This window comes from Homarus americanus, unplaced genomic scaffold, assembly GCF_018991925.1.
Source record: "Homarus americanus isolate GMGI-L3 unplaced genomic scaffold, GMGI_Hamer_2.0 scaffold30204, whole genome shotgun sequence".
NCBI classification, from domain to species: Eukaryota; Metazoa; Arthropoda; class Malacostraca; order Decapoda; family Nephropidae; genus Homarus; species Homarus americanus.
The window spans coordinates 79108-102945 of NW_024723639.1; the positions used below are offsets into that span (position 1 = coordinate 79108).

A 23838-nucleotide genomic window follows, 5' to 3' on the forward strand; every position below is an offset into this window, starting at 1 on the left:
TTCAAAACCAGTGGTTTCCTGTTTCACGCCTAAAATCTAGAATTTGTCTGAAATTTAGCTTCATTGTTACAGAGTTCGCTCCTGGTTTGGATAGTTTGAGTACCTTTGCCAGCTCATCGCCTGTTTAGCCTGACTTCCCACTTGTACACCTCTATCAGGTCGCCCCTCGCTCTACGTCTCTCGAGGGAGTGCAAATTAAGATGCTTTAACCTGTCTCTATACTCAAGGTTCCTAATGCCCGGGATTAGTCTTGTCATTCTCCTCTGAATTCTTTCCAAGGATTCTATGTCCATTCTGTAATACGGTGACCAGAACTGAACTGCGTAATCCAGGTGTGGTCTCACAAGAGCAAGATACAGTTTTAGGATGACTGTTTGGTCTTATAACTAACACTCCTTTGTATGAACCCAAGTACTTTATTAGCCTTGTTACGAGCAAAAACACATTGTTTATTTGGCTTAAGGTTCCTACTTATCATTACTCCTAAATCTCTCTTGCAGTCGGATTTCTCTATGGCATCGTTGTTCATCTGGTATCTGGTTTCCCTGTTTACATCTCCTATACTGAGTACTTTACATTTGTCCACGTTGAATTTCATCTGCCATTTTTCAGACCATTCGAAAAATTTGTTTAGATCTACCTGTAGTTTTGCCGAGTCCTCGTCAGATTTAATAACACGTCCTATTTTAGTGTCATCAGCAAATTTACTTATGTTGCTGTCTATGCCGATATCGATGTCGTTTATGTATATAATAAATAATAATGGTCCAAGTACTGAGCCGTGGGGTACTCCACTTGTGATGTTGCTCCAATGGGACTTAGTGCCGTCATCAGGACCTCTTCCCCTTCACTCTACTCATCCCCTTCACTCTATTCCTCCCCTTCACTCTCCTCCTCCCCTTCACTCTCCTCCTCCCCTTCACTCTACTCTTCCCCTTCACCTCTTCCCTTCACTCTGTTTCTCCACTTCACTCCTACCTCTCCCCTTCACCCCTCTACTCCCTTCACTCTACTTCACTCTCCTCCTCCCCTTCACTCTCCTCCTCCCCTTCACTCTACTCTTCCCCTTCATTCTACTCTTCCCCTTCACTCTTCCAGGAGCGAGTAACCCCGCCATCGGCTTTGTCCCAGTCGTCTATACCTTCCCATCTCTAGGGACTCGTATCACTCCCCCCCCCCTACATCCTGCTATCTCCAGACTTTGCTCAGCTGCCTGTATGAAGCGTAAACAAAGGAGACCTGTGTGTGTGTGTGTCTATGTCGAGTACGATATTCCCGTTGAGACATATCCCCGCTAGACGAAACACAGTGGCAGGGTTTCACGTCAGTACCCACCAATGATAGTACTCCACGTCAATGAGCTATCCACTAATGACAGCACTCCACGTCACGAGGTAACCACCAATGATAGTACTCCACGTCACGAGCTACCCACCAGTGATAGTACCCCACGTCACGAGGTAACCTACCAATTACAGCACTTCCACGTCACGAATGACAATATATGTGTTTGTTTGGTTCCCTTTACATCTCTCACAGCCTCGTCAGGAGTGGGGAGGTTCTCTTTAATGATGGACAGATTATGACATATACGGACTATAACAGGTAGTCAGGGTGGGATTACTGCTGAAAATGACGGGGATTAGCGGGTAATATGGGAGGGAGATTACTGATAACATTGGCCCTAATGAGAAGCGGAAGTGTTGTGGTTTGTTCTTGCTTTCCCATACACTCGAGACATTCCCCCTCCCCCCCCCCCTTCAGTATGTCCTCTTCCCCCTTCCCCTTTCCCCTTTCATTTATCTTTACTTTCTCCTCCTCTTTCTCTTTGCTTTACATACCATCAATCTTTATACCTTTCCTATCCCTTTACTTTTTATTCCTACCCTTTTATACTCTTTCTCTTCAATCCTTTTCCCTTATCTCTTCTCTCCCCTACCCTCACCTTCCCTCACATAAACCCCTCACCTCTCTAACCTTCCCTCACATGAACCCCTAACCTGTCTAGCCTACCCTCACCCCTACCCTTCCCTCAGAGCCGACTCACACCACCTCCTTCTATCACCCCTTTCCTCGTCTAACTTCAGATAACTCCTCACATTTCTAACCTTCCCTCAATCCTCTCGTCACTATCCTGGAGGTAAGGTGAGGGTGGGGTGACAGGTCTTAAAGGTGGTCATCCCTGGTTAAAACTCTCTCATCAGCCTCTGTCCCATCGCCTTATCTCTTGGTAGTGATAAAAGAGATGCTTCAGCTCGCGTCTCCCTAACACATGAACAAGGAATGAATGATGGAATTGGTTTGGTTTGTTTTATTTAGGTTTGGTTTGGTTATAAACCCCTGGTTATTTCACCTGATGTTTAATCGACACTAATTACTAGAATTTAATTACCCAAATCCTTAATCAGTAAGTGAAGGATATTTGAAGCGATAAAGGCTTTTATGTCGAAAGTGAAAGTTGTCCTGATTAAATGTTAAATTCAGTCTGGTAAAAATGTTGAATTTTGTTATTTAAAACTTACAGTACAGTCATTACTTAATTGGAGTTTTTAATATTGCAAATGTTTTGGTATTATTTCAAGGGTCATTACTCTAATGCTAACCTAACCTACTGTAACCTAACAGCCGAATTTAACCTAACCTAACAGAACTTAACCCATCCTAACTTAACCTAACCCTACTTAACCTAACTTCACCTAACCTAACCCAACTTAACCTAGCCTAACTTAATATATACTAACTAACCTGAATTAACGTAACTTAACCTTTTAAAAGATGTGCTATGTCCTATGACTATTTTCTGAACCTAAATTGTGACTTTTCCCAGCTCCACCCCACACCCCAGCTCCACCCCACACCCCAGCTCCATCCCACACCCCAGCTCTACCCCACACTCCAGCTCCACCCCACACCCCAGCTCCACCCCACACTCCAGCTCCACCCCACCAAACACCACCAGTTGACCTGTGTTTTTTTTTATTTTTTTATCATTATGGACGTGGGTTTACAGCGAGGTGGGCGAGGGTAAAGTTTAATTATCTAGATTATCTGAACAGGTAATCCTTTACAAGCAAAACACAAGAGAGCAGTAATGAGGTAGGCACGCAGGTAGGTAGGTAGGTAGGCAGGTAGGTAGGTAGGCAGGTAGGTAGGTAGGCAGGCAGGTAGGTAGGTAGGCAGGTAGGTAGGTAGGTGGACAGGCTCGGGTGAAGGACATGGTCTGCTTTAATCGCTGTATTGAGCCTCGTGTTGATGGTCTAAGTGACACGCTTCTTCCGCCTCCGAGCGAAAACAAGTGACAGTCGACCCCCCAACAACAAAATTTAATATCCACTTGCATGATGGCGTTTCACTTAAGTCAGTTTGTTTGTCTGGCTCTCTATCCATCTAACCATGACGTGTGTGTGTGGATATTATGTAACAGTTGTGGTCCGTTTAATCTTTGTTTGATTATGAAGCCAACCAACACCAAAGGTTGATAAAGGCTTTGGTGTTATGGTCGAGAAAATGTTATCATGAAGGTAAATAAACTGGGTCACACACCATTTTTTTTCTAACCACCTGAATGTGTTTCGTCTATATGTTAGTTGGCTTAAGTATTACGAAAAGAGAAGTGAATTAGAAGAGTATTACACAAGGAATACTCCGAATGACACTCTATGAAATACTTGGGAATATTTAGGAATCTACACAACAACTTTTATCCTTTTGTATTCTCATAAAGTATGCCTCCCTAATACAACTCTCTCGTAAAGTATGCCCTAACAAATAACATTCTCTTCCTCTTATACTCTCATAAAGTATGCCTCTCTCTCGTAAAGTATGCCCTAACAAATAACATTCTCTTCCTCTTATACTCTCATAAAGTATGCCTCTCTAATACATCTTTTCTTCTCCTTACAGAGCGGCATGGAAGTGGGCGTGGCATCTTACACATCGGGGCGGCCCGTGGGCAGCTCACCAGACCGGGGGCGAGGACCTCCTCGGGGGAATCTACACGTGGAGTTCGCTCAGATCGGGGAGGTGAAGGAGAGGAAAGAGAAGTACCTCACAGCAAAGTACGGCGCCCACCAGATGTCTCTCATCAGGAAGAGGCTGGGCGTAGAGATGTGGATGTTCGATCAGTTACAGACGCTCTATCCTTCTCCGGTGAGTGGTCTCTCTCTCTCTAAAAATAAATTGTTTTTCTCCCTACTATCCAGGTCTTGGAAAAAATTGGTTGTAAGTTTTCAAAATAAGAACAAGAATTTCAGAGTAACGTTAGAGCATTTTAGTTTTGTATTCACTAGAAAATATTTTTTTTTTGTACCTAGACTTTAAATGGATATGAATTTAAATCTAGATATTCTCTTCCGATGACCGTCTATATAAACTTAGGCAATAATTAATAGTGAACAAAAAAATCCCCGTGTAATTAAAAAGACACTGCTGACATAACCATAACCCACGTATCTCAAATGGCATCTTTGTATAACTTAAAAAACAACAGAACATCGGAGGAGTAATGATTATATTCTCGGGCGTGTTCCGTAGCCCCGCACACGCCTCTATACCCCGCACACGCCTCTATACCCCGCACACGCCTCTATACCCCGCACGCTCTTCCCCGACACGTCTCTATACCCGCACACGCCTCTATACCCCGACACGCCTCATACCCCACGTCTCTATACCCACACGCCTCTATACCCCGACACGTCTCTATACCCGCCTCCCCGACACGCCTCTATACCCCGCACACGCCTCTTATACCCCGCACACGTCTCTATACCCACACGCCTCTATACCCGACACGTCTCTATACCCCACACGCCTCTATACCCCCACACGCTCTATACCCCGCACACGTCTCTATAACCGCAAGTCTCTATACCCGCACCCTATACCCGCTCTATACCCCAACCCACACGTCTTCCCGCACACGCTCTCCCCGCCTTATACCCCGCACACGTCTCTATACCCCGCACACGCCTCTATACCCCTCACACGTCTCTATACCCCGCACACGTCTCTACCATCAACTCGGGGAAGCAGATGTTTATGAATTCTTCTTAATATTATCATTAATCTTTTACCTGAATCTCGGCCAAGAAACACCCTTGAGATGATCGATCACTGGGTACCCGGTACACGCCCGTCCCTCAGATGTCCTGATACACGTGCCCATACTCGACCTTCTAGTAAAGCAGGAGGACGCAGAGGTGGGGGGGGGTGTTGGTCAGGGTCCCGCAGGGTGCAGCAGGAGGGAGGAGGAGGAGGAGGAGCAGGGGCCTGTTAATGTAAGCGCCGCCCCTTGACCCACTCTGGCCTCACGCGAGCTAATGGACCCGAAACTTTTGAAGCTTTTATGACCTTACACACTTAACTCCTTTGAGCGTTAGGGAGGGTTTGAGCTGTGTACAGGTGTGTGGGTGGATGTGCATGTAGAGTGAGGAACACAGACTGGCAGCACCAATTACAATAGACATAATAATAATAATAAATAATAATGAAGCTCTTGTCATCCAACGCTAGTCTTCTCTTAAATAATTTGCCCCCCCCCCCCCCCAAAAAAAAATGTTTTTAATATTCTTTTAATAGATCTGCCATTATGTATTGAAAGGCTTACAGATTCTGATGTAAATTATTAGTAAAAACAGTAAAATAAATGTCAGTTCATTTTTTCTTAGAGTGTCGGTCGGCGTTTGGTAGGAAGGTACAATTAAGAGGCAACAAATGTAGACATCATTTATGGTAACACTTGGAGAAAATTGCAATAGGCTCCCAACTATTAAATACAAATGTATTAATAATAAAAGAGGATAATAGCCAATAATAATTACCGGGTATTCTTTTCTAAACATTAGGCTGAAATGAACTGTAATATTTTTCCCCAGTTTCAATTTTAAGTTAGAGTGCGGCAAGAATACATTCTCTTCGATGGCTCTGCATTAGGCTGTAAAGAGTGGAAAGTATCCAAAAGATTTAAATATTCTGGTTGTACATTTACTTAGGTTGGGGGGCTCCTCGAGGATTACTCTGAAGAGGTCGTAAGCTCTTCTGTGGGTCGGGCCATGAGGAGAAGATCCTCCTAAGTATTCCCAGAGTCGTAGGAGGCGAGTGAAAGGGTCGAGTGGGAGGGCGAGTTAAAATTAAAATTCCTTCCGTTGCAAATTATAACTAATTACGACCTAGGTGTTGAGATTCTCAGGAGCTAGTTTGCATTTAGGGGCTGTGTGTGTGTGTGTGTGTCTGTCTCACTTCATTTATTCAGGAATCTAAGAGGTTTCATACTTAGGCAAATAGACACAGTTTTGATAGCCTTGGAGTCTTTAATAACTAAGAAAAGTAGACAGACAGTTTTAATATTCTAGGTGTCTTTAATAAACAGTAAAGTAGTCAGGCAGTTTTAATAACCCCGGAGTCTTTAATAACTAGACAATTAGACATGACATATTTTTAGGGCTGTTATGCCTGAAGTTGATGGTTGCATTTTTGTAATATGCCTACATAGTATTTTTAGATGTGCTTGTTATTCACTTATTGTAATAAAAAAAGGGGGTTCACTGAAAAGAAAATGATATTACCGTGGGTATTAAATTCATGACATTTATTTATCTACAAAATATCTTCAAATTAATAGTCAAGACAACTTGTAGCTTGACAGATTTAGTGCTTGGTGTTTGACGGCGTTGCCAGATATCACATGCCACAAAAAAAGTTTCAGACGTCATACACAACACAAGAGCTGGTAAAATAGAGACTCCTTTACCAGACGCATCTCAGAGCAATATTTTCGTCTTATGTCTCTCAGCATAATAAAAGGATAAGAACTTGCCAGAGACGAGCCATCTATCATTATAATATGGTCATTAATTCAGAGTTTTGGGTTCACATTAATCAGCACCTGTCGTCTGGGAGATTTAAAAAGAAATGTATCATAATGAATTTCATTATTTACTTGTGTTATAAGTAGCTGGTCCACTAATGTGTAATTTTATTGTGTTTTTGTATTGGTTTTATAAAGATAACAGCTACTGCAATTTTTGGATAAAGATTATTCCTCTTCCTTTAGAAAAAGTCGTTACCTTTTGAAGTAAATGGACTCTTTTTATATGCATAGAATTTTTTCCCCTATAGAATTTAAACATTATAACACATGTATTCAGGTCCACATCCACCAAATTGCCTGTATTCAAGTTACAATTATGTATTCGTGACGAGATGTAATTACACTTGATTATCATATGTTATTAAGGTGTCAGCGGGTCCTGCCCTTCGCCCCACTCCCTTCCCACCATATCCGGTAGTGAGAGACGTCATGTGTGTGTATGTGTGTGTGTGTGTGTGTGTGTGCACAGGGTGGTGTGATGCATCTAGTGTAGCAGCATTATGTTTGTGTTAAGGTGCGAACATTGCTTGCTCCCTCTCGCTTTCAGCCACCGCCGCTAGCTAGCCCTTGTGGTGAACAGGGAAGCAACTTGCATAAGTCTTCCCCTGCCAGTACACAGCCTCTTCACCATCAAGACTCCTGCTGTGCCTCCCCGTGGCAACACACGGTAACTGGGTGCCTTGTGGGCCTAGGCTAGACCAGCAGGGGATCTCAGAGTAGCACTGGACCCCAGAAGGACGGCGCATAGGCCCACTGGCATGTGGACACGTCCTGGCACCTACCAACCTCTGCCCCACTGCCTTGCGGATTAACCTTGGTAGGTATAAGGCTACTGGAGCAAACCCCAAGCGAAAAATCTGCGGTGGAGCCCCGCATCAGGCAAACATGCTTACAGAACTCCAACAAGACCCCCAACGGCTGTATAGGCGGAAGAGGTGACCACCATGGGAGCCCAATGATTACACCGGTGTACAAATACAATGCATGTTGGACAGGCTACTAAGGTGAAATTCAACAAACTAGGCAAACAACAGTCCATTGCAACTCTCCCTCACCCCAGTCATTGCAGCACTTGCACCACTGGATCAGGAAAAGGGAGAGCCAAAATGTGTGGTTGCAGCCTGCGCTCCTGCCTCACCACATAAATCAACTCGCGCGCAGCCATCATCCAGCTCCTCATACTTCTCATCATCACCAAAACCCCTAAGTCCTATGGCGACGGACAAGTGGTGACGGGGACAGGCAGAGATGACTGCCGGGAGTCTCTAGTCACAACTCTGCACATGGGCGGCACAGGTAAGATGGTCATTTATGCACTGGGATCTAGGCAGCAGTGCAATCTGGTGCTACTGAGCAGCCCTTTCGAGGAGCCACTCTGCTCACCCCACCTGGGGAGGGGGTAGAAAAGGTACCCTAAACATAGCCTGCCTAAAAAAACAACCTGACTGAGCATGTTGTATAGATGCCATAGCTACTTCACTCCTGAGCAGTTGCTCGAAGCATATAAGGGTTTCATTCATCCTAACTTGGGGTACTGCTCTCATATCTGGGGTGGCTCTTCTTCTGTCCAACTGGTAGATAGGGTGGAATCAAAGGCATTTCGTCTTATTAACTCTCCTCCTTTAGTCGACAATCTCTCTTCCCTTTCTCTTCGCCGCAATGTTGCTTCTCTCTCTCTCTTTTACAGGTACTTTAACGGGCAATGTTCGGTGGATTTGGCATCCTGTGTACCGCCGGCAAGGCCGTGGGTGCGTAACACACGTCTTGTCCGTGGTGCCCACCGTTTCTCTGTGGATGTCGGTCCCACGAGAATAACCCGTTATAGTGCCTCCTTCTTTCCTCACACAGCCAAACTGTGGAATGCTCTGCCTTCTTCTGTGTTTCCATACTTATACAATCTGTCTCACTTTAAAAGACTGGTTTTCTGGCATCTTCGTGGTATAGATTAACACAGTATACCGGTAATGTTTTTTTTCTCTATTTTCAATTTCTTTCTGTTCTTATTTTTTCGCCCCCCTCCAGGCCCTATTGTGGGTCGTTTGACCTGTGCCCGGGTGGGCTTATTCCCATAAAAAAAAAACACACACACACCCCCAGTAAGGTCATCCTTATGCGGTCGAAAACAATCAAAATCACAGATCCCCCAAAAAAACTGTACAACCTCTTATGGTCGCTGCATGGAATGTCAGGACCCTTCTGGATACTGACACAAAGGAACATCCTGAAAGAAGAACTGCCCTTGTGGCAAAAGAGCTGGCTAGGTATAACATCGACATAGCAGCCAAAAGTGAGTCCCGGCTCCAAGACGAGGGTCAATTCACAGAACGGGGGTTTGGCTATACCTTCTTCTGGAAGGGTAAGCCTGCTGCGGAGTGAAATTGCATTTATGGAGTTGTCTTTACCATCCACCAACGCAGGCTAACTGAAATGCCTATTGGGATCAACGAGCGTCTCATGACGCTTCGAGTCTCGCTGAATCACTCACGTCATGCCTTGAGTTCCACTGAATCACTCACGTCATACCTTTTTCATCAGTGCATACGCCCCAACACTGGTTGCAGAGGATGACATCAAGGAGGTCTTTTACACCCACCTTGACAGAGTGCTAACCTCTATCCCCAGAGAAGATAAGGTTGTGCTCCTTGGTGATTTCGGTGCCAGAGTTGGCAGAGATGTTGACATTTGGCAGGGAACCATAGGGAGAAATGGACTAGGCAAGTGTAATCCCAATGGCCTATTCCTCCTCAGCAAGTGTGCTGCACACAACCTCACTATCACCAATACTGTACCTTGTTTAGGCAGGCCAACAAGTTCAAGGGTTCGTGGCAACACCCACGATCCAAACACTGGCATCTCAATGACTACATCATTGTCAGATAAAGAGATCGCTGAGATGTCCCCATGACCCATGCCATGCGTGGCTCAGACCACTGCGACACTGATCATCAGCTCGTCAGAGCCAAGCTCTCACTTCACGTTTCCCCAAAATGGTGAAGGCAGTAAGCCTCTAGAAGAAGTTTTAACACTAAGCGTCTGGAGGATCCAGCATTAGCACATGCTTTCAGAGAGCAGCTCGAACATGGGCTGATAAACAACCCGACAATGAACAACCCAATCCCAGTGCTGAATGGGATATTCTCAACACTGTCATGACAAAAACCTGTAGAGAGACCCTCGGCCAGATCGAAAGAACACGCCAAGACTGGTTTGATGAAAATGACCCGGCAATCAATGTACTCATCAATGATAAACGTGCTGCTTTAACTGACAGGCAGAACAACCCTCAGTCTCGGACTAAAGCTGATACCTTCCGCAAGAAGAAAGCTGCGGCCCAGCGGGAACTTCACAATCTAAAGAACGACTGGTTTAAAAATAAAGCATGTGAAACACAAAAATATGCAGATCAGCACAAGATGCACAATTTGTTTAATTCCACCAAAACATTTTATAGGCCAATCACTCGTAGGGCAGTCCCCCTCCACTCATTCGACAGTAACTCCATAATTAAAGACGATGAAGGCTTCCTTCAGCGCTGGAAAAAGCACTATCATTCACTGCTCAACAGAAACACTGATGTGGATGTCCTGACTACTCAGCAGGTCCCTCAGCATCCAGAGCTGCCCCACCTCAGCTATCCTCCATCCCTGGATGAGGTAGCTACTGCCATCAAACAGATGAAAAATAACAAAGCCTCAGGGCCTGATGGAATCCCAGCCAAGGTGTATAAAGCAGGAGGACCTCTCCTTACCATCTGTCTTCATTTTCTCCTGGAGAATATATGGGAAAAGGAGGAAATCCCCCAAGCTTTAAAAGACGCCTCCATCGTCAATATTTATAAGAACAAGGGAGACCGGTCAGACTGTGGCAACTACCGTGGGATCTCGCTGCTATCCGTAGTTGGCAAGATTATTGCCCTAGTCCTCCTTATCAGACTTCTTTCTGAGGTGGAAAACTTCCTCCCAGAATCTCAATGTGGCACCATTATCTTTGCTGCCTGCCAGATGGAGGAAAAATGCAGAGAACAGCGTCGTGACCTGTACATGGCTTTCTTTGACCTTACCAAGGCCTTTGGCTTAGTCAATAGGGAAGCCTTCTGGTGGACCCTCAACCGTTTTGGCTGCCCTCCAAAATTCATCGTCATTGTGTGGCAACTCCACGATGGCATGAACGGCTGTGTCCTGCACAATGGCACCCAGTCTGAGTTCTTCCCCATCCAAACAGGGGTTAAACAAGGATGTGTACTGGCACCAACTCTCTTTTCCATTTTCTTGGCAGCCTTCCTTACTCATGCCAGTGCCAATTTAGCCAGCGGAGTGAACATCGGGTACCAGATGAAGGGTCTTTTCAACATAAAATGGCTCCAGGCAAGAACAAAGGTGTCGGCAGCTTCCATTACTGAACTTCAGTCTGCAGCCAACCTTACCCTTGTTGCTCACACTGAACGCGACTTACAGGGGATCCTGAATGCCCACGCAGATGCGTATACACACTTCGGCCTTGAGGTGACATGGGTCCCATACAGGAGGCACCTGAAGGCATTTAAAAACCTTCACCAACTTAGTCTACGTTACATCCTCCGAGTTCGCTGGGAAGACAAGAGAACAAATGCCAGTATTCTTGCTGACACCAACTGTAGGAGCATCGAGGCTACCATTATCCATGAACAACTACGTTGGACTGGCCATGTTCCCCTCATAGACGACAGTAGACTGCTAAAGCAGCTACTTTACAGACACCTTACGATTAGTAAATGTAACACCGGCGGGCAGCTGAAAAGATATTTGGTTAGTCTTAAAACAAACCTGAAAAAGTGCCAAATCGACCTCCTCACCTGGGACACAATTACTCCACATCGTAACGCTAGGAGGAGCACCACATGACAAGGTGTCAATACTTTCGAGTTAGCCCAACTGCAAACTGAAGCAGACAAGCACCAATGCTGGAAAGACGCTGCCACCGCCCCTCCCGCACTCTATGTAGCTCTCCACATGTGCAACATCTGTGGACAACTCTGCCGGTCCTGTATCGGCTCTATTTAGTCACCTGAAAACTCTCCAGTGAAGGTGACATCCCTAATAACTCATATCACTGTATCATAGCTGGATGATTGCCATACGCGATTCTGAGTGACAGCAAAGCAGTGGTGTGTGTGCGTGTGTGTGTGCGTGTGTGTGTGTGTGCGTGCGTGCGTGCGTGCGTGCGTGCGTGCGTGCGTGCGTGCGTGCGTGCGTCACTAGGTAGTTAATATCAGGTAAGAATACATAATTACATTACAACACTTGTCTAGTAATGAGAACAAAGTGATCTCATAAGTATCAGATTTTTTATCATTATTATTTCAGGGATACAATCTGCCAGTGTATTAGTTCAGTACAGTGAAGGATTCTGTGGCTATTAAGAGGATGGTGCACACCAATGGGCGGATGCATTCGCTGAATGTAGGTTTTAAGATTAGGCTTCTACAGTGGAACAAGTTTGAAATTCAGCGCTGCATTCAGTTGCGTGACTCGTAGCGTCGTAGCACCTGTACATTAAAAAATTTTCAACTGAACGGCAATATAGTTGGGTATTAGAGGTTTTTGTAGCGCTGCGAAGATTGTGGCCAGCTCTGTAGTGCTGAGATGTTTATAAACAAGAAAGATAGCGACTGGAAGAGAAGCATATCATTGCAGTGGCTGTGATTTTTTATTTACAGACCTCCAAGAAGTATGTGTACACATACAGACCTGCAGTATTACAAAGATTCAATCACAATAGTACAGTATATATGTATACAGTAGATATCTAAAGTCGGATGTTAATAACCTACATATAATATATTGATACCAATTTGTTTTTCTAGGAGGGTAAAAATGAAGAGAAGGAGCTTGACCTCGATGAACTGCTCGACGTTGATGGTGAATTAAAGCGTAAGAAGTATTTATGGGATTCTTTGGCTGACTGCAAACAGTCCAAGGATAAAGTGGAGGTGAGTACTTTTATATATTGTACTGTACTGTTATGTTATATATATATATATATATATATATATATATATATATATATATATATATATATATATATATATATATATATATATATATATATATATATATATATATATATATATATATATATATATATATATATATATATATATATATATATATATATATATATATATATATATATATATATATTCCAATAACCCTGGTCGACTAGAGAAGGTCGTTCGTAACCGGGTTCGTTAACGAAACCATTGTTTCAATGGGTTTTTGGGTAATTGGTTCCAGCTCACCGAAAATTTCCTAAATTCAACAAAAATGGTAGAAAAGTTCACTTACTTTGAGGTGTGTATGTAGAAGGCTCCTGGATGATGATGATGATGATGGGATTTAGAATGGGGGTGGAGGAGAAGGAAGAAGAGAAGGCATTGGGGTGGAAGAGAAGTCACCCCATGGCGCCATTTCACCCATAAAATTTTAGCTCTCTGGTGTAATTCAAGATTATTTTCTTTAAATCAACACTGCATTGCATTATATATTGTCAATATGTAAAATATATTTCAAAATGACCAATAATTTGCTTGGAAACACAGAAAAAAAGCGTTCAGTTGAAGAGAGTCTCAAGCAAGATGTTACCTCCGGTGAAAACAGAGAGAGACTAACTCCTGTTTGCTGTGTTAAGAGGCTGGATGCTGCGCATTAATCTAGTCACTTTACCTTCAATTATGTTCAATAATTGTTAAAATGACTAAAAAATTGAATATTAAACTTTTAAAATTATTGAATAGTATAAACTTCTTGATATTTACTAAAATAGTAAGGAATTTAAGCCCTAGAACCGATTAATGTATTGGCGGACTGATACTAAAGCTGGTTGCCCGGTCAGTGCAAGCGAAAACATGTTGAGGTCGGTTCGTAAGAACTTCGTTAACCGAATTTTTTTTCGTTAACCGAATTGAAGATCCTTATGGAAGGCAGTTCGTTAATCGAAATTACGTTACAAGAAACATGCATAGAGAGTGCAGGTATATAAACAGCATACATAGACAATGCAGGTACGTATTCAAACAATATACAGTACTGTACTATAATTATACAGTGGGTATTGCAGGTATACAATAGACTGTACATAGACAGCACATGTACTGTATACAAATAATGTCCATAGGCAGTGCAGGGATACAAACAATGTACATGAACAGTGCAGGTATACAATGTACAGTATCTGCAAAAATTTTTGCTCGACAATATGATACAACAGAGGAAGGATTTTGACAACCCTATAGAGACAACATGAGTAACAGTGTTCATTTTGACATCCATCAGACCCTACCTTGCAGATACTTTCTGAAGTTGACAGTAAAGAGACTCAGCACATGCAATTAACTCATCTTGATTCTTAGGAGACCTATGATACTGTATAGGAAATGCAATTTATCACAAAATATCTGCAACTTCATTTACAGCATCACCTACACTAAGTTCAAGCCTGTAACTGGCACAGTGCCAAACAGTTGCATCTCCTGATTTCCATCATTAACATTACTGCATTGAAAAACCACCTCTTTGTAAGCAACTTGACAGAAGACAACTACTGTAATAAACCTCTCCATTAGTAAAGAAATTAAAAAAAAAAAATGAAAACCATCCTGTGTACCCCCCCCATTTCCATCACTGTAGACAGTGTAAGTCCAGTATACAAACAATGTACAGTCAGATCATAAATTACTTTTACCTCTTGGTTTGATGGATTTACACTGAACACTACCTTTTTTGTAGTCTTGATAGGGTTGGTAATGCAGGTGCTCCTCTACTTACGAATGAGTTACGTTCCTGAGGGTTGTTTGTAAGTCCAACTTTACTCTTGTAGATACCAAACATATTGTAAAAAATGAAAAGATTATGAATACAGCTACGGTATACCCTTTAGTACAGCCTTAAAACCTGGCTCACTCTTCTCCTATTAGGTAATGTTTGTTCTAACTGGAATTTTCTTCAAAATAATCCAGTCTCATCCACATTAAACACCTGTTCTGGCAGGTAACCAGCCTCAGTGATGATGTTTGTATCTCTGAAAGTTTGTAAGTTGAACGTTCTTAAGTAAAGGAGCACCTGTATTAGAATCATATTTCAAAACATAGGATTATACGAAAAGGGAAATGCATTATGAGAAGTGACAGGAATATTGTCACTGGTAGCTCCACATATTCCCTTTATAAGAAAAGAAAAGCTACCGAAGTGAAGCCAGATGTGAGAGGTTTGTACGGAATTTTATGCCAGTTTGTCATATTGTTTGACACCAAAAGGGTAAAAGTAATTTATGGTCTGACTTTACACTCGCCACAAAAAGTTCTCGAACAGCTGGGCACGACATTTCAGAATAAGCACTATGGCTCGTGTCATTTAAGAATGGTTGGTTTGCTTGGTCGCTCATCTTTATAGTATTTACAGGTGAAAAGAAGTACATGTACAGTAATTTAATTTTCAATGAAACTTTCTCAGAAAGCAGTATTCAGATATATCGTTCATTTTGTCACATCGTATGGCCCTTATAGCATTTGAACAGGGCCCTCTGCCTAGACATGCACGTTTGTGATTATACAGGGTGTTACAGAGATCCCAAATCATGTGGAATTGTGGCGCCGTATACAGGACAGTGTGACAAACATTCTCAACACCACTGGGGTCTTTGTACATGTGCGATGGGTTGAAGCCTGCATGAGCAAGAGGGGCAGAACTTAGAACATTTGCTCTAAATGTTAATATACCAGCACAAATGAAATGGCATTATTATTGTTAATTGTCACTAGTAGCAGTGGGTGTTTCATTCACACCCCATAGGTTTCATCACATTCCTACAGTGCTATTGAGAATTGACAATTTGGTCATTTAGTCATTTATCTTTATTTGTGTCTCAGGAATACACCCCCTAATTTATGAAAGGTATTTATAGAACACCCTGTATATAACAAACACATCTTCAGGTTATTAGAGCAACATACATATTGCACACACAACACTGCCCACCACCAACAAGAACCTTCATGCCAGCAATAGCATCAGCGTCATCATCAAAAACAACAAAACTATCTTCAGGTGGAAGAATATATTTAAACATCAAATCATTCAGAGGAAAAACTTTCAGTTTTACTGTACATAATTTTGGAAGTGGCAGGTAAGAGTGCCAACACTGCCACGGTAAGGGGGGGTAAATGGTGGTTTCATTTTTTATTCTTATTCCTTTTATTTATAGCTGTGTAAGAGAAATTAGTCTAGTTATGTTTTCTGTGTATATATAAATTATTTTATTTTATTAGTCTTTCTGTCTATATGTATCTATCTTATATTTCTTTGCTTATATTTTTAAGTTAATATTCTTTTCTATACTTTTCTATTTTTTTCTCTCAATTTATTATCATACCATAGTTACAGTATATTCTATACTATGGATTAGTCTGGGAAAACCATGTCATTCTTACTATAACACTTATTATACTTACAACAGTAGCCTGCCACCACCCAGACTTTTATAAGAATATAACATACCTTATTGAACTGTTAGGTAGCGTGATAGCGAGCTTATAGGTACGTGAGTTACATTAGTTATTTTCTGAGAACCAACTGTTTGAAGGAATAGAGTGGTGATACTTGTAGTTTACTAATTCAACATTTATTAATGGCAAAAGTGAATAAGATGTCAATTTAACACACCCAGACAAGACTGGACCACTTAGGGTTTACCTTACAAGTAACAAAATAGATCTTTAATTATTTGTTACAACATTCAACAATGATTATATTATTTCCTTGGCCATACAGATGGTTATTTCACGCACTTGACAATATCACAAATTAACATATTATTTATAACATCATATTATTTTGGAACGAACAACATGGCACTTTTACTAGAACTCAGTTGGTAGTACATATGAATGATGTACTCACAACCCACATAACAAACATCATTTCTGGTAATACCCTGTACCAATATTTATGGGTTCACTACTCAACAATATACAATATACAATAATAATACTTTGGTCCATACAACTGTGAGGAGTACACCAGGGTGTCACACTGGTGTCACACCAACAAACGAAGAGCGCTGTTAGGTCGGTTGCAGTCCGACACATGCCAGAGAGTTCATCCCAAGGGTGTTAGTCCCCAGGGCACGCTATTCTCTGGCTTTAATCGGGCTGAATTAAAGGCATCCTGTAAGACAGCCAGCTGGTGTGCCACTACCGGTCCCCCGGTAGCTGCTGGGTATTCATCATACACCCAATCTATGCCTGAGAAATGTGAGGAGCAGCTTCAGAGATGTGACACAAAAATAACTCAATCACAAACAATCTTTCGTCTGGCAACGACAGATGATATTTACGTTATGTTAATTCTTTCACTGGGTACATGAAAATTTCACTATGTTACAACATGAACACTGATATTCACAAAATTCAACTGAGTTACTGACTTAATATGGCGGGCGTGAGAAGCATACCTGAGAAATGCAAGGAACAGCGTCAGAGATGAGATGCTTTTCCTCATACACGCGTTTATATACGGCTAGCTGGCAACTCGGGCCTGTGTCAGACATGCCAGAAGGGCTAGTCTCTCAAATGACAGAAATTCCAAATAAATTAGTTGCTATACATTTGAATATGAAACTCAGTGTCATGGGTCAGGTGAATTTCTTACATCTGTTGTTACAATCTAATCATAGGTTGAACTTGCCAGGAAAAAGTGAAATGGGCATCAATTACACACGCTGTTAACATCATTCTCATAACATCAGCTGGATTTCAGACAAGGACCCTCTATGGGTATATGTTGAGATCTCAGAGAAAATTAGACCAACAGATTCTTTTCAGGAGATTAGTGACTTTCTTAAATAGACAACTGACATTAACTAAACTACAAACATCAGATTCTCTGAGGTTTGAGCATTAAAATTATCTAATTTCAGTAGTACAGGTTGTACCTCTCTAGTCCGGCAACCTCGGGACCTGACCGGTGCCGGACCATGGAAATTCACCCTCGAAACACCCTACATAAAGCATAAAAACATAAGATTGGAAATAAATAAACAAGAAAAAGTAATTACAGTACTGTTAAAATACTATTTCATTTACCTTTAATGCTACCATAATTATTCTTCCAAAGTGAAGTGATGGTACTGTAACTAAAATTACATTTGAGGTACATCAGGGATGTTGGCTATTGGGTAAACTAAAATCGTTCCGGACCACGGGAGTTTCCAGACCACAGAATGCCGGACTAGAGAGGTACAACCTGTACAGTAGTACCCCGATTTACGCAACCCACAGGGTACCGCGGAAAGTGAAAACCGCGTAAAGTGAACAACAGAACATATGGGATTAATTCCAATAGAGACTGGCCCGCCCCCAAACTCCACTTTTTCCGACACAATACCAATGTTGTAGTAAAAATAACATCTAAATTTTATGATGGTATGCTTACACAAATAATATTTAAGAGAAATACAGTCGCCAGGTTAATGTCCATTCAAATAATAGACTCAAATCCCTCCCCCTCTTCCCAGCACACTGGCCCCTACCTCTCTGAGAAATGATTGGGTGAAACACTAGATTTTAACGTTTAGAAATAAATAATACCTCAGACTAAAGTTAGGATAATATAATTGACATTTGTGGATTCCTTGCAGGTCAGGGAATATTTTGAATGTAAACTTCATATATTTTGCACAAAAGATAAAATATTTGCTTTGTGTAAACCAAATTATTACATTAGGTCTAAAATTTGTATGTCTAATGCAAAATCCATGATGTTTATATTCAAAATGGTCATCATATTGTAAGAATTCCAGCAATGTAAATTATATTCTGGCCGGGTAATTTGTATGAATTTTATAAGCTAAATAAAAAAAAAAAAAAAAATCTACTTCACCATGTATATGAGTAGATGCACCGCGGAAAGTGAAAGTCCGGTTCTGGCAAGGTACTGTGTAAATGAGAAATCTGAGAAATCGCGGAAAGTGAAAGTGAAACCGTGTAAAGTGGGGTAATACTGTACTTGGAAACTCATGGTTATCCCCCATGGACGATATTAGGAGATGCCAGACTCAACACTCACTTATTTGACAAGTTTTACTAATAATAAAGACAATTGAAGCTTTCAACATCACTCACAAGGGATCTTGAATGTCTCATCTGTAATGAAACATATCTAACATAATATAATAGTACGGGGTTCTCACTCAATTTAAAATCTACGAACATGGTATGAGCTCTGAAGAAATAACATAGTTTCAGAGATACATGAAATTGAGAGAAACAGAGGGCTCAGATGTCCTGAAGCGATAAGAAAATGGACGCATCAGATGGGGGGACTCGATACAGAGGGCACGTTTTATGGGCTATTGAGCGTAGTATGAATCGTCAGATTTTTTGTTAACTAACATATACGACCTTGGTCATTACACCACCAATTCATATTTGTAAAGGGAATTTGTTTTATTTTTATTTTAGTATACAGGTACAGAATTTTATGAGGTGAAAGAACCTTTGTTTTTCATGATAGTGAATAGTATTTAAAAGTGGTCAGTAAGTCATATCAAGAAGCTGGTTCAGTACAACACTAAGCAATACTCTACTGTATATTTGTGTAGATGGAGAACATGTGCCCATTTCAATAAAGAGTTGTATAACAAGTGGAGTGTATTGCAGCAGGAAGAATATGGGGGGCGGGGGAGATGGGATAGAAAAAAGTTTTTCTATATTGGTTCAAAAAATCATGTAGAAACTATTCTTACACTGTACCATATATCTGCTGAACACCGTGTTTATATTTTTTTCTCTTTTCAGAAATTCATTGATGAATTATTGGAACGAGCTACAACTCTGTAAGCAACTAGAGACATAACTTGTGTGTGTCATGTGTGTTTGTGGCTCCATCAACATCCTGGGTTTTAGTGACTGAGAGGAAATATACCTCTGTTTGGTGTCCAAAGTGTGCTGTTAGCACTAGTAGTGGGAATATAGTAAATGGCAAAGATATGAAGCAGTATTTCAGAATATATATATATATACATATATATATATATATATATATATATATATATATATATATATATATATATATATATATATATATATATATATATATATATATATATATATATATATATATATATATATATATATATATATATATATATATATATATATATATATATATATATATATATATATATATATATATATATATATATATATATATATATATATATATATATATATATATATATATATATATATATATATATATATATATATATATAGGGTGACTTCATGTGATGATATCGGTCGTCCCACAAGACTGTGATGCAACTCTGGCAATCCTGAAAAAATAGAGCTAAACTGGATGGCTCCTTGGCTTGGAGCGCTAGAGCAAGAATGAAATAAGATTTCATTTGGACAGTTGGAAGCTGGTCTCAGTGCTGGTTGTATGCAGGTACTTTATATCTTGGGTACAATTGTGTGTTGCTCATTCAGTGACTGTCATTTATTTCAGTATCACATATTGATCATAGGAGCTATCAGTGAATGGAATTGACTTTAATACTTTTCTATTTTTCCATTAACTTGTAACTATGTCTCAGTTATTTGATATTTTGGCCTGTTCATGTATAAAAAAAATCATCAAAATGTTTAGTATAGGGAAGATGGTGTAGGCTGGTAATATGACATAGATAGATAATGTAGCTAGTCTTTGGCATTAACTGAAAAAAAGATTCATTTCTCAGTTTACTAATATTAATTAAAATAACAGTCACTCCCAAAGCATGTGTGAGATTTGGAACCATAATGAAAGCTATGGTTTAGTTGTTATAAAACTAAAAGGATGTTATAGGGAAGTGCTTATTGTTATGGCCATACACCACTACTGGACTGTATCAACTTCATCATTTGTTGGGCCTATTTTCAGCAAAATATACTTTAACAGGTGTGAAATTTAAAAAAAAAAAAATCATAATATTTAAAATATCTTTACATATTATATGTATTATAATGAAGGTGGAAAATGTCCCTAATTTGAGCACTTCCCTAGACTGGTGCTTCTCTGTAAAAGGATTAGTTTTACCTTCATAATGAAAGCTAGTACAGTACAAGAATCTTTATCACTCGTATCTTTTATTTTCATTTTAGTTTAGCGTGTTAATGTCTTCCTTAGTTCATAGGCAGTTATGAATTATGATTTGTTAGCATATTTTACATATTGTTCGCCCTCCAGATTATATTTTGGTGAATTTTCATTTTTTGAAAAGTACAGTACAGTACTGTACAGTATAAATCTGTCCGCTGTTGACATGTATCGTGTGCATTTAGTGACATTTGTTTGTTGTAATTTAATGTTAATTTTGATCTGTTTCTAATTAACCTTGTCAATTCTTAGGCTCGAGTTTCATTCATTATTCCAATGCTGTTAGTGATCTGCACTTTAGATTTGATTTCAAGTAGGCAAATGTTATGTTTATGTTGCAGGTAGTAAAATCAAGCTTAAAGACCCCATCTATTGTTATATCTTAACGTCCCATCACAGTGAATTTCCAGCACAAATTACTTCAGGACCTCTTACCTATTGCATGGTAAGAATTGGAGTAGTAAGGCTTGAAGTGCTTGGAGATTACGTATAGCAGAAATATAGCTAGTGAATACTTCCATAATTGCCATTTTCATATTCATGAGTCAAAGGAAGTTAGCCAGTATAAATTTTAATGTAAGAGCAAAATTACTGAGAAAGGCATGCAGAGTTGTAAGATTGGAAGTGAAGTGATATCAAAATATATTTTGAGACTTAGATGTCAATGTAGTAATTCTTATTCTCCTGTTTTTTACAAGGAAAAGCAGCTTTATTGACATTATACTTGAGTCTCAGAATGACTGATCACATTTCAGACGTCTCTCACTTGGGCCACAGTCTCCCAAGGCGAGAATATTCAGACTACTTGTTTCATAAATGCAAGATATTTAATGTCTTTCTTTAAAAAAATAAGTGCTTGATATAATTGTATATCAGGCTAGTTGTGAGGTAATTTTTTATGTTGTGATGTGCAAGACTGAATGTTTTAAAACAAGCAAAACCTTTGGTTTCAGGATCTCATCTGTAATTTGCCTCCTTTTATGTCGAAAATTGTGCACATTTTAATTTAAATTTGATGTAAACAAGTTGTAGCATTTTGTCTCAATAGTGAAATGTTTTTCTCTTCACTCTTGCATTCAATTTGTGGGTAAAGATGAAAAAAAACTGTAGCTTTATCAATTTAATTTAAAAATTGATAGACAATAATTATCCAAGAATGTGTGTGACAATACAGCGCATTCTCAAGAAGTTGTCTTCTTAGAGAAAATGTCTTCTCATTGCTTGATTAGAGGCACATTTCTTTACCCATTTTTTTTTTCAGAATATGTATGAAAGCATTATGTCATGCATGAACAATGTTGCAGTGAATTACGGGTGTCCGGCCCAATGTTTGAGAGAGACAATAAAGCTAAATAAACGTATGCTAATTTTTTCTGTGATTATATTCATAACCTTTACTTACAACTACAGGTAGTAAAATTCCCAGCCTTGCTCGGGAGAGTTATACAGGTAACTCGCGTTTTACTCCCGTTTAATTTAAGCGTTTTTGGAATAACGCGATTGTTCAATTAATACCAAAAGCTAATTTATGCGCACCTATTTTTGAAATAACGTGCTCAAGACAGTTTAAATTTCCCGCTTATTCACCTGGCAGTGGAGTCGCGTGTGATGCCTGGTGAAGTGCTTGTAAGTTATTACAATAAAGTCGTAGTCGTATCAACATCAACGATTTTAATATTATTATTGATAATAATAATTATTATAATAATGTAATAATAAAGATTATTACAACTAATAATGATGATAATGAAGTATTCTGTACAATAACTGTGACGACGTCCAGCAAGCTTCCCGAGTATCGCTTTCTCAGTTTACATCAGCACTACTTTTTCTCTGTACTCTCATTTGTATTGTGTTTATCACGTACCTTTTTAGTGTTAAAAGCAGTTTTCCCCATTGAGCATGTCTGGAAAACGTCCATCTGCCTCCTCATGGGGTGCATAAAGCTAAAAAGGCACAAAAAACAATCGCAATGGACTTGAAATTAAAAGTGATCACCTGCCTTCAGAGAGGAGAGCGTGTGTCGGAGGTTGACCTGGTTTGTGAGAGCACTGTTCCCCTAACCTGTACCATTTACATGTATTGTTATGGGAAAATTATGTTTAATTTATGCATTTTTGAATTAAGCTGTGGTTTTCAAGAACATAACCCCAGCTTAAAACGAGAGGTGGGTGTGCAATATAATCTTGACTCCTATCACATTTTGCCCTTCCTGACAAGGGTAACCTCCTCAAACCAACCTAAGCTAACCTAACCTAATTCAACATTACTTAGCCTAACCTAATCTTCACTGTCACAGTTTGCCCTTAATAACATGGGTAACCACCAGTGGCAATTCTAGGATTTTTTTTAAAAGGGGGGGGGGGCAAAGGCTTGGAAATTTCCCCAATTTGTGTGACTGAAGAAGTACCCAGGCACCAAGCAAAGAGTAGATTAGCCCATGTAGGATTATGCCTGAAACACACAAAACCATTTATAAACTTACTGTCACCAAGTCCACAACTTGTACTGAATGTATTTGTAAAAACATTATGATATTAATAAACAGAATATCCATGTCTTTATTTAGGGCTGATCTGACTTTCTGCCTCATTTACACACAATTGCAGGGTTTCAATTGACAACACAACATACGTACATGAATATTGTTTCTCACTTTTGATCTTTTTTCAATTTTGTATTTCTTTATGGTTCTTGATTATTATTATTAGAACATAAGGAGTCTGCAATAGGCCAGTTGGCCTGTGCATGGCAGCTCCTGTCGAGAGTTACTACCACGCTCTATCATCCATGAATCTA

The 23838-nt window shown here is 40.1% G+C and overlaps 1 protein-coding gene across 1 annotated transcript in view; it reads left to right on the plus strand.

Moving 5' to 3' along the window:
• LOC121863686 (protein phosphatase 1 regulatory subunit 14C-like) overlaps positions 1-20016 on the plus strand; it is a 67947-nt gene extending 47931 nt beyond the window's left edge. The window contains exons 3-5 of the mRNA XM_042362428.1: positions 3904-4149; positions 12714-12839; positions 19701-20016. Of these exons, the coding sequence (XP_042218362.1) occupies positions 3904-4149; positions 12714-12839; positions 19701-19742 (414 nt within the window). The 3' untranslated portion in view covers positions 19743-20016. The remainder of the gene's footprint in view (positions 1-3903; positions 4150-12713; positions 12840-19700) is intronic.
• The last annotated feature ends 3822 nt before the right edge of the window (positions 20017-23838 follow it).